Raw genomic sequence first — 12659 nt, 5'->3', positions numbered from 1 at the left:
CTTTTATTTGTTTTCTAGTCAAAATGAAGTAAATTATGAGACAATAAATATATTACAACATTTAGGCAAATTCAAAGTGATGGAAGAGGAAGGGGAGGGACGACAGATGGGCAAATACAGTATGAATTCACACCTAGTGCTGGCTGTCTCAAACTGTTCATGTCTGCAAATAAACTAATCTGTAGACCAGGAGCAGCTGAACAAAAGAGGCTTAGGGCATAGCCTTACCTTGCTGTCTCCAGGGATTGTTCAGCCACCCTAAAGCATGGCTGTAGCCATGTAGTGGGTGGACTCTTTCCTATCCAAGGATGCCAGACTAACATCTCTCTTCCTTGCCCAGCACAAGTGTCTCCATCTCTGCTCTTGTGGCACACAGGCAATTTTGCTTCCACTCTACAGTGCCCTCTGCCAAAACCTGCTTCCTTTCTGACCAGAGCCACTTTATTGGATTCTTGACAAATGTTCTAGGACCTAATATGATCATGCTGTGAGGCTCTGTCAGTAGGGCTGTGTCAATAGAGCAGATCAGCCTGCTGGCTGGGCTGCTTTTCTCTGCTATGAAAATCAGAACATTTCATTTTAAACATATGCAATTCTCAATGGCATTATAGTTCCAAGGTTTCTTTAGATGAAAGTACTAGCCTCCTATCCTCAACTAGGGCTGGATTACCATTTTGCTAGGCCCTATTACAGATTATTATGGATTACAGGGTACATGTCTACTGTCCTCATATTAGACTGCAAAAGAAGACACATTTGGGGGAAAGGGTGGCATGACAATGAAATAACCCATGTCTTATTTTCAAAGACATCCATTACCTCATATTTTCTTTCTTTACTAGTCAAAATTTGAGCTATATTTCTCCTGTGCCCTTTTAAGAACAAAGAAAAGATAAATTACTTGTAGTACAAGCCTTCATTGAAAATCTACAAGTACAGCACTCAAAAAATTACACGAAGCATGAACCTGATTTCTGCCTAAAATTTTAAGTTCCTCAGCTTGTCTGAATTCTCTTCTTTCATGTTTCCCTAACCAAAGCATTAACACAAAGACTACTCACCATCAACATCCAACTGAAGCCCCAAAATAGGTTTAAATGAAAAGCAAGTGTTGCATTCAGCTTGTACTGTATCATCTGAAAAGAGACTTTTTATCACTCTGAATGCAAATGTCTTGCTCAGAAAACCTGCCTTTTATAGGCAACTCCAAAAATAACCAGACTTGTAAGGGCTAAAGCTAATGAAGACTTTATAATATAATTTATTTAGTCCATTGTATTCTTCTCTTTTTTCTTCTTTTAAATTTTTCCAATGCTGTGTCTTTTTCTAGTTCTACATTTTTAAGTAATTTCTCTTGGAAAACAAGCTGTATCATTGCTATTATGTGTTAGGGTTAATCGGTTCCATCATTGTAGAAAAAAGTATATTCTCTTCTGAAAATAGCCTGAGCCTACAAGCAGAAAGCCTGGTGGGAAAGAGAAAGGGTATAATAGGAAATTCAGACCAAGCAATTAGGTAGGTAAGTCTGCAGTTATGCCAGTGAAATAAGGCACTAAGTTCTGGCTGTGTTTGTAATTTTGACTTATTCTTTCCCTGTCATCCTTTTTGTCCTGTCTCATGTATTTGATAGAAAAAATAGTCCTACATAACCAAATGAATATAATTGCTTGCACAACCCTCAAAACAATATTCACAGTCAGAGCTCAACTGTTCAGCACTGGAAAGACAAGGAGAAATAGGAGCCTACTGCAACAGGAGCAAGAGGTCTCTTTGAAGACCCTCCTACCAAGAATGTAAAGTCACATCAGCTTTGAAATGGGTAAAAAGGCTGTCCAATGGCTTCAGGTGGGAGCTGTATGGGGTGGGGTGTCAGAAAGCTGGGGAGGTAGGAGCTGTCAAGGCACCCTCTTTCACCTGCCTACAGCCTGGAACCTGCACGTGAGCAAGTGGGAGCTCACTTGGACAGAATTATCTCAAACTGGCAAGGCAAATTTTAGTAATGTGGTGTTTTAGAGCACAATATGCTTTTAAGCATTTTTTCATTTGTAACTCTATTGCAAAACACCTGTGGACAAAAATAAATCACCCTCTCCTTCAAGCAGGTATTTTTCAGCCATTAGTTTTACTATTGGTTCAACACCCTTGGAGGAGATTTCTAAGTAGTCTGAATTGGTGGCGATCCAGTTGAAATGAGGGGTGAAGTGAGGGGAGGGAGGATGTTCTTGGCTGCAGATTTAGAAAGACTAGGAGTAGTTGTCACACTTTGTGGTCGCTGATACCTTTTCCATTCCTCCTAAAAGGACCCAGATATCAGTAAATGTGACCCAAAATAAAGAAGATATTAGAGTGAATCTCTGACACCAACTGGAATTCAATGGATGAGCAGCAGAAAGGAAAGGAATATTGGGAACTTGCTGCAGTGAAAATGCAGAGATGAAGTAGAGCCTCTTGGGTGGTTAAATGTGCAATACATATAAAAATTATGGACATGGTAAAGATTTTCATTTAGAGATCAAATAGTTGACTCACCTGAAGCTAAATAAAAATCTTATTTCAATATTTCATGTAATCAGATGTGTAACTTTTTATTGCAATAAAGGCTGTGAGGGGCAGATATTGGCACTTTAGGTTCAGAGCATCTGAGAGAGAAGCTGTGGCAGATGTTATGGGCAAGAACTAGCTCAGCCTGAATTCCCCTTGAATGAGAATGCTCAGCCTTATTGAGCTGAATTAATAATTGGTAACAGAGATTAAACAGGTACCACTGTCTCATGCTGAATCACAGAATTACAGAATATTCTGAGTTTGAAGGGACTCACAAGGATCATCAAAGTCCAACGCCTGGCCACACACAGGACTCCCTTAAAAATCACATCATGTGCCTAAGAGCGTTGTCTTAAGTGATTCTAATTTCCTTTCCACATTGTGCAACACCCCTACATGTGGGGTGAGATGAGAATCAGGCAATTTGCCTTCATATTCAACTCCTGAGGCTGAGTTTGGGGGTAGAGCTGTCACATACAACTTCTCCACAAGCCTCAAGAAATGTTATTTGGCAGGAGTTAAACTTTGAAGGAAATGGAATGCCTCCAAGCTGGGAGCAGATGCTGTCCTGCCCTGCCCTGCTCTGCTGGGGCATGCAGAATGGTCAGCAGCAGTGCAAGCACTTTCTCATGAGCCCTCACATACATGTCACATGATCATGCCAGGGGCATATTTCCCCTAGGGATAAGGGGCTATTTAGTATTTTGCTTTTCTGTGTCAGTGATCAAACAAGAAAATGGTCTGGGAAGCATCCACATGGTCAGGTTCTGCTCATCCTGAACTGGATGTGCTCTGACCAATGGATTCCTCATCATTTTCTGTGATTCTTACAAGTGTCAAGTGGATGATAGTTTTTCACAACAATCTAGGATGAATTTAGGGACATTACTGAGATGTACACCTACTTTTCTTGCATATATTATTTTTAATATATTTATTTCATATAATTTTCTGGTAATACATGTATTTTTTCTCCTTTTCACTACATTTTCTTATTTATTCTTTAAATATTCCTCATATTGCAAGGGAGGCTGGGGTGGTGGGGAAAAAAACAAGCACAAACAAAAACTAAGCAAAAAACAACCCCAAAAAACAACTGTCCCTGTACTTCCTCCAGCAAAAGAAAGAAAACAAAAAAAAGACTAGATGAAAATGTTTCCAGCAGACACGAATAAAACCCCACAGTCCCAGAATACAGGCATCTGTAAAGCAGCTTCTTCATTATGACTGATGCCTTGCAGCAAGCTTGCACTTGCTGAGGGTACTCCAGATGCCAATAGACACTCCTGCTGAAAACCACTCTCAAATGGTCTGAACTACCAAATGTCCATGCCAGACTTCCCTCTGCACTGATTATATAAATTTTGCTTCCCTTTTGACTGTGACTTCGTGTTTTTATTTTTATAAATTGGCGCTCTCTACCTGTCAAATATAAAAGATTAATACATGCTGATTAACATCTTCATGTGCTGTCCTCCCTCCTAGTTGTTGTTTAATTTAATGTTTAAATATGTAAATGCTTTGGCCAAATCAAGGGTTGTATCCTGCATATAATGCATCTGGAATAGCCCAGCTCATATGCTGAGTCTAAGTCAGGAATTTTGCTCCAGGTGTGAGCCATGGAGGCAGGTCAGTGCCCAGTGAGGTTGGAGATGGGTGGAACTGAAAATTGGGTAGAAGTGTGGCAGACATTTATCTGCAAATCTTTATTTGTCTGAGCCCAGTGACCAAATCACAAGGACAGATATTCGGGTCTTTCGGAATAAATGAATCCTCTGTCTTTTGCTAAAGCTAACCAGTACTCTGTGTTTCTAACATTCCTCAGACAGAAAATGACATAAACACACTTTGCTACAGCATCAGGCTGTTGAGACAATTTGCCCTACCAGCAACAGGACAGGGCTTCCTTTGTTTTCAGTCTTGAGCTGGTAGATCTCCACACTATAGGCTTTCCTTGCAAGAAGGATTAGACAATGGCATCCTCTCTGATGCTCAATGTGGCACTGCTGCTTGAGAGAGCCTCCTTATGTGAATTAGATATTCCTGAAGTCTGCAGCACCTCAGTCATGAAGCACTTTCTTATTGACATGCACTTGACTAGAAGAGTGCATGGGTATATTTATACCACCATGCTGTGGGAAATTCAAGCTCAGTTAACTACTTACTCCCTAGTTTAAAGTATCCATGAGTGCAAATGCTGAAGCTATTTTTTGCTCATGAAAAGGAACTGAACAATCACCTGCATATAGCTAAACTGCGGCCAATATTTAACTGAGAGGTGACAGGATAGTGGGGATCTCTGTTCAGCCACCCTGTAAAGCAGCTGCAGTAAAAGGAGCTGTGTAAATATAAATCATTATTATATTGTTTAAGTAATCAAATCCATGGCACCATTGTTTAAATAAACTGGAGATGTGGAGCCATTTATTCTTATTTTAATGTTTCAACTGCCTGCTACATAAAATATATATTTAAAAATAAGCTTTCAGAAACATATAAAATATTTTTTTTCCCAGTGCAGAATTTATAAGTTAGGGAGACTATAACACTACAGTAATTCTTAATTTGTACAGCTGTTTTCATCACTTTTACTATGAAATACCACAAAATAAAACAGACCTAAATGTCTCATAAATCTAATGGCAGTGTCGCACTTCAGATGCACATTTTTAAATAGCTGCATCTTTGCTTTAATTCAAAACACAGCCAGAAGGCTCAGTATGACCTGGGAAGTTCTACAAAACACTTGCAGATTTATTCGCTTTTCAAAAAGTAGTGAAAGTATATATTACAGCAATGCCTGCCAGCCAAAAGTGAGACTTGGTCCCCCATCATGTAGGGTTCTCTATGCATGAAAAAAACACAATCTCTCTCCCCAGATGCCTTACTTGAATTCAAGTGTTGCAGTTATGTAATCCTCCATCTTAATCATTCATGACTATCCCTGTTGCTGCAGACCACACAATGACTTCAAAGCGAGTCTCCCTATTTATTTATGTGGGCTCCTGGTTCCATAATATTTTCTAACGTGTTTATCCCCATGGAGCAAGGTGATGCTGTCACCCAGGTTACATATGGGAAACTGAGGCTCAAAGATATGATTTTCTAAACATTTATATTTCATTTCATTTCCTTATTTAAAATTAATTAAGCTTACCAGTGCATGTGTTGCACTGATCTTAAGAGTGATGTTTTTACACATCTAAAACACTTTGGAGTCCTGACTGAGGGGAGTAGGTAAGATCTTTATGACAGAGGAGGTTTCCTAGTGTTCACTCCTTTAACCCTGAGTTCAAGGACAGACATCTCTTCATAGACCTTGGTCTTCTTCCATCCCTTTCTCTATTGGACATTGGTTATTCTTTCTGCATGTTTTTCCTTCAAATAAGGAATGATTTTCAGTTCTGCAATTTGTAACAAGCTTCTCGTCTTGGCTAAAAGTGATTTACTAGCACTGGTGTTGGTATTACAGAGAAGATGAAAGAATGGAAAGACTGCTGCATTAAAACCCACAGAATGCAGATCCAGGACCTACTCATTTAATCACAATCAGAAATATGCACCCTGAATGAATTGAAAGAGATGCATAAAAACCTGCTATGAGCTTGAGCAAAGGCCCTGAGATAGCAAATACAAGGGAAGGTCAGATGGGAAAGCAGACAAACAGTGTTCCTCCTGCTAATCTTCATTATAATGGCATTGGTATGTCCAAAGCCAAACTTCACATTCTGGTACCATTTCAGCTCAGTACAAATGGGAGGCCCAGCAGACAACATTTGCCAGAATGTCCCAAAACTTAAATTTTTATTGAGCCATTTCACCCTATTGTATTCCCCTTTTGCACCATCCTGATGGTGGAAAATCACAGCTGGCACAGAAGGGGAAATGGGACTGGTGTCCTGGGTACTGATCAGGAAAAATGTTGATACCAATGGGGAGGGGAGAACTGCTTTCACTCTTTCACAATGAGTACAATGTCCATGAAAAATTCTTAAGAGGAGAGAGGAGCAGATTTCTGTCTTTTGTGCACACATTTCTTGCTGGTGAAGCAGGATTCCTAAAAGCTGAGCACAGCTGATGTGTCTCAGTCCTGGAATACCGACTGTCTTAGAGTATATTAAGTGCCCATCATTTCAGCAGCTAAGCAGTATCACGTCCCATTTAGCACATACACAGCATTTTATGGAGCAGAGCACTGTAGAAATCCTTTTCCCTTAGGTTTTTCCACATACTCATTGCAGTGATATGCATCTGACCAATTAAAGCAAAACAGCTTTAGTTAATTAACTCTAAGGGACTGAGTGGTTCCCTGACTGGAAGTTGTAAGGACTGGTTTTGATATTATGAGTACCATTGATTAACTCTCAGACTCTGGACAATCACTTCATCTTTCTAGGCTTCATTTTTCCCTGGTGCAAAATGCAGAGGAAAAAAAAAAAAGTTTTCTTTGGTGAAGTGCATTTGAGAGCTATGAATGAAAAGAACTATGCATCATCAGTGAATCCTTAAAAAAGGCCTGATGGGAGATTTTTCAAAATAACACTCTCCTCAATGAGCTTCTGAAAAACTGAGCCACAATGAAATAAAGCAGCAAAGGACCAAAACCTTACTGGGAGATGGAAGTGGGGACATGATAAAAACTTTTAGGGGTGCCTAAAATCTTGACAGCAACTTTTAGTTCTAGACCAGGCTGGCAAGATGCCATCTTTCTTCACTGTGCACCCAATTCTCACCCATCCAGCTCCTAGGCTGCATGTCAGTGCTTTTGCATGGTTTGTTTTTTTTAACCCCGGCCATCCTCCTCTCAGGAAAACTGACACATCCAACCACTTCCAACATCTGACAACCCCTGCAAACTTCTCTTTCTGGTTGCAGGAATATTCCTGTTCACTGGGCCAAATTAATTTTTCAATGAACATATGACTTATACATCTTTCAGAGTGTTTTTCAGCCTTACACTGTGCTTAAGATCTTAATTACTGCTGAGCTTCTGCCAAAAGCATTGCTTTGGGAAAAAAAATGCACTAGCATGTTTTCTTCCATTCTATTCCTAAGACTGTATCATTATCTCATCCTTTCATTCTGCTTAATTCCACATAGTTGCAATTCCCAAAGCTAACACACTGGTTCCACTGTACATTAGCCAGAGAAAAAGAAATAATTTTCACTTTCTAATTGATTTATTTCAAGATATTTTTATAATTGAGGAATGGAGGTGGACAGAACTGAATTTCCTCAGATTATTTCAGTATTTGAATAAATATCCTTTAAAAAATGTTTTTTGGACTTGCTGGTCAATATTCCTGATTTTGACAATGAGTGCGTGAATTTGGAGTAGCTAAATTGATCACTTCATTCTTTCTGTTCTACAACTGACTCAGATAAAGGTATTGTTGGCACAAACTTTTGTCCATGTCAGCTAAACATTCTGTTCTGGAGAAGCTTTAAAATTAGGTTTCATTGTAGAAGGGTGAGGGAAAAATGTCACATGAATGTTTACTACCTCTCCTTTTGACTCCCTCATGCTGAAGAAAACCACCCTGTGGTAAAGAAAATAACAAGGCTTGTTGTGGGATCTGGAGGCCAAGTACCATGACTTGGTGAGTGCCTCGGCTCTCCCTGCAGGCAGCAGAACAGAATAGCCATCGGGCAATAACACCAAACCTACCATGGAAATCAATGCCTTTGACTATAATTTGGCCACAGTTTATTCTCAAATTAGGTTCAAACCCCAAATCCCATTATATCTCTAGCAGATCCAATTTTTCTTCACTGCTTCAGGATGCTTATAAAGCTATAAGAGTTGATATGTTTGGTTCTATTCTTCCATAAGATTCTGACTTTTGCTGATAGATCATATACAACCAAAGATACAGTTCAGTTCACTGAAACTTTGCAATAAAAAGGAAGGACAAGGTGGTTTCTAGGGATTCATCATTAGCATGAATATGTCAATCATTCTTCCATTACACAAGGACAAACCAGTAGTACTGTTTTCCTGTACTGTTCCTACACCTTTTTAGTTCCTAAAAATTTATTGCTGCTTCACTGCAAGAGCGATTCCTGCTTTACATCATTTGAAGTCAGAGGAGGTGTAGAACTGGAAGATCATAAGGAAGATTCAGGATTTGCTTTTGAAATTATATCCACCTCTTCTTGCATTTAATATGATATAAAAAACTAGGTGCTCCAAAGTTTTCAGCCATTACGGTTGTGTAGAACAGATGTTAGTGAAATAAGAAACAAGCTTTATCATATAGGTGAAAAATGTCTTGTTAGCAACCCCAGATCTTGAATCACAGAATAATTAGAGCCTGTGTTATGGGTAGACAGCACAAACTTCCTCCCACGTTGCTTCCTCTCTAAGTAGTCTGTTTCAATCCCACCTACAGGAGGTGGAAAGGGAAATTTCTGACTTCTAGTCTTCAAGTTTTCCTTTCTTTGTTAAGCCTACTAAGGAGGCTACCAACTGCAGTACTATTTTTTCCCAAATTGAAAATTTTACAGAAAACAGCTGTTGGAAAATGAGTACTCTACAGAGATTTGCAATGTGTGACTTGGACAAAAAAGCAATGAACAGACGAACAGGCAAACTGACAGAGAGAATGCAAATTTATCAAATACCACTAATGCTACTGGTCACAGTGCCATCTTAGTTCCAAGTCAAATCAGTAAAAAGCCAAAGAGCAAAGGACTTCTTATTTTGATTTCCACCCCCTGCCATCATCAGAGGACCAAACAAAAAATGCATTTACCTGTAGATCAGGACTTCATCATCCGAGCAGTTATACTGCAGCTGATACATTTTTACCCGAGGGGCCGACTTGCTGACTGTCCACTTGACCAAAGCTGAGGTAGTGGTCACATCTGACACCAGGACAGCCCTTTCTGGGGGACCTTTTGTTTCGCCACGATTGGACTTGGTGGAGCTGGTGATGTCCGAGAGCCTGGATTTCGGTGGAGCTGCTTTGCCTGTGCCATTGCTAAGATGGGGGAGCTGGACAATTGAGAGTTCGATGGTTGCAGTGGACTCTCCTGCAGCATTGGCTGCTATGCATGTGAAAGTTCCGTAGTCCTTGGAGGTGGTGATGTGTATATCTAAGGTGCCATTGTCATAGACAGCCGTCCTTGAGGAGTTTCCGATGAGACGGTCATCAGGGGCCACCCAGTGAATGATGGGAGTGGGATCCCCAATGGCTTTGCACTTCAGCGTGGCAGTTTGCCCTTCCAAGACCAGCAGCTTGTGAGTATGTTGTGTAATAAGAGGGGGCTCACAAACAAATTCCTCCTCGCGTACGTACCAGAAGTACCTTCCCTTCAGACTTGGAGGAGAAGCACAGGTTTCCATATCGTCGTCTCTGTCAAGCCGCCTTAACCACAGCAACTCACAGTTGCAATGCAGTGGATTTCCCCCAAAGCTGAGGGACAGAGGTGGTGAAAATGGGGTAACAACCAAAGGAATTACTTGTGATCTGGCAAATATAGGGTCAGGGGGGAGCTTCTGAAGTCTGTTGGATGTTAGATCCAATCTGGCCAATTTCTGAAGATCTGCAAATGTCCCCTCTGTTATATAATCTATTAGGTTGTGATCTAAACTGAGCTGGTGCAAGTTTATCATCTTTCTTATAGATTCCCAGGGAATGCTTCGGAGGTTATTGTAGGACAGGTCTAAGTCTTCCAATGTCAGTAAAAAATCCTCAAAGGCGTCATCAGAAATGCTGCTTAGTTGGTTGTTGTTTAAAATCAAATGCTGAAGGTTAATTAAACCTCTTAAAGTATCCTCTTCAATCTCAGGCAACCTGTTGCTGTCCAGATGTAAAGACCGAAGGCTCTCCAAGTCGGTGAAAGAGTAGGGCTGTATGTAACTAATGGTGTTTCTGGACAAAGTAAGGTCAACAAGTCCAGACATATTGGCAAAATCCTGTCGGCTGATATTGATAATGAAGTTGCCCCCAAGACGGAGTTCAACAGTCCTTCGATCTATGTCCAGAGGTACAAAAAGGAGACCCTTGGAGGGACACAAAGTCCCCAGTGACTCAGACAGGTTCTGACAGACACAATATTTGGGACAAGCGTTGACTGTGACAGCCATTCCAAACACCAGGATGCCGCAGAGCAATTTTTCCATTGTAAATCACGCAACAGTACCTGGAAGAAACAAAAAGAGTGAAAAGGAACATCAGCAATTTTGATATACTAGTTATGATGCTTTTCTTCTTATGTTTTGCCTAACATCTACCTCCAGAGAGACTTTGTGATGCCTCCTCTCAGGAGTCACAACCTAAAAGCATCACCCCTCCAGGATGGGACAATTATGTGTTAGAAAAACATGATAAAATCTTTTTCTTTCTTTCTTTCTTTCTTTCTTTCTTTCTTTCTTTCTTTCTTTCTTTCTTTCTTTCTTTCTTTCTTTCTTTCTTTCTTTCTTTCTTTCTTTCTTTCTTTCTTTCTTTCTTTCTTTCTTTCTTTTCTTTCTTTCTTTCTTTCTTTCTTTCTTTCTTTCTTTCTTTCTTTCTTTCTTTCTTTCTTTCTTTCTTTCTTTCTTTCTTTCTTTCTTTCTTTCTTTCTTTTTCTTTCTTTCTTTCTTTTTCTTTCTTTTTCTCCCTTTCTCCCTTTCTCCCTTTATTTCTTTCTTGCTGTCTTTCTCTCTTTCAATCTCTCTCTCTCTCTCTCTTTCTTCACCACAGATTGCAAGGCTTATTAAAAATCCTGAAAGATTTCATTTGAAATAGTGTCTGCTTCTTTGGGAGCAGAAACTAGAATCAGTATCTATAATAATTACTTTCTGCTGCATAATAATGTGCAATTAGTTTTAGGGTTGAAGCAGCTGACTTTATGGATAAAAATAACTGCATTTTCACCCTTCAGTAATGTGGTTAATAATGACCATGTAATTATCTGGCCAGTTCTGGGGCAAGTCACTTGCCCACTCATAATAAAATTAATGATAGACAGCATTAGAAGCAGAAATCACTTGTGTAATTGCCACCTGGTTTCACCCTGTGCTCAGGCAAACCATGGAAAGGGTGACAGCATCTAGCTCCAAAGAGAAGGGATCCAGGGGAAAATGGGACTACCTTAGGCCCCTGGCAAGCTTTTTGACAACTACATGCTCTCACACTTCAACCCCTACTGTTGTAGTGACAGTGAAGCTGTTGCCCATCTTCATGGCCCTCCCTTGCACCCTGTCAGTTCCTCCTTACACCATTATCTCCCTTTTTTCTGATCTCTCACACACTTTTCTAGCTTAAACTGCAAGGATGCCTCTTTGAAGGATAAACAAAACTCATGATTGGGCTGGCTTGGAGATACAATTGTGGCTGGGAGAAGCTGAAGCCCTGCTTCAGGTTTGGGAATATTTACTTACACAGGTTTGCTGACATTCTTCTCACATGAGCAGGATATAAAAAAAATTGCTTTCTTTCTGTTCATCCCTTTCCCAGGCCCTGCTATCCAGCAGGGCTGAAGAATGGGTAGATCCTTCATTCCTGGCCCTCATTCTCCTTCTGAGGAAAGGGGCAGGTAGACAAAAAGCTATATTTTTGTAAGGGCTCTCCCAGGCATCTTTTGCTAGGATGGTGTGCACCAGTCTCCAAGACTCTCCCTATGGCACTAGTTCCAGGCACAATTCAGGGTCTCATTTTGAACATGGCCATTTTGCTTCTAACCTTCAATCACCATGTCAACTTGCAGCACACTTTGGTCTATGCCATATCCCTTCTCAACATGCAGGTGCTCACACACTTACCAGTTTCTTGGCACATGTTTTGAGTTATTAAACCCCCAGTAACATGCACCAAACACAAAACAAAAACTATCACTTCAACAATTTTTAAGAGCTCTTTAAACAGGTCTTGCTTTACCTTCTTGTGAAAGGAATGGCATAGGGCATAGAGCCCTAAGGGCTTATGTTTGGGGCTCTGCCCAAAACTTCTCAACTCATTCCCTGGGTAAGGTGGCTTGTTATCTCCTCTCTAGGATATGCAAGATGAGTCAGAAAGAAGGAGCTGTAGAAATTCAAGATGCTATGAGTGCTGAACTATGTAGAGTGTGTTCTTTATGGCAAGGTTTTCTGCATGGTGTGATGATGGTAATTATATACTGTTATTACTATT

General features: G+C 40.2%; 1 protein-coding gene across 3 annotated transcripts in view; it reads right to left on the bottom strand.

Annotated features, from left to right (window-relative positions):
* The window catches only part of LRFN2 (leucine rich repeat and fibronectin type III domain containing 2), a 154596-nt gene that overhangs the window by 26956 nt on the left and 114981 nt on the right, over window positions 1-12659 (bottom strand). For all 3 annotated transcript variants that reach the window (XM_036380505.2, XM_036380504.2, XM_054514268.1), the window contains one exon: window positions 9300-10692. In XM_036380505.2, the coding sequence (XP_036236398.1) occupies window positions 9300-10672 (1373 nt within the window). In that variant the 5' untranslated portion in view covers window positions 10673-10692. The remainder of the gene's footprint in view (window positions 1-9299; window positions 10693-12659) is intronic.

This window comes from Molothrus ater, chromosome 3, assembly GCF_012460135.2.
Source record: "Molothrus ater isolate BHLD 08-10-18 breed brown headed cowbird chromosome 3, BPBGC_Mater_1.1, whole genome shotgun sequence".
Lineage (NCBI taxonomy): Eukaryota > Metazoa > Chordata > Aves > Passeriformes > Icteridae > Molothrus > Molothrus ater.
This window is presented reverse-complemented; position numbering and strand designations above follow the sequence as displayed.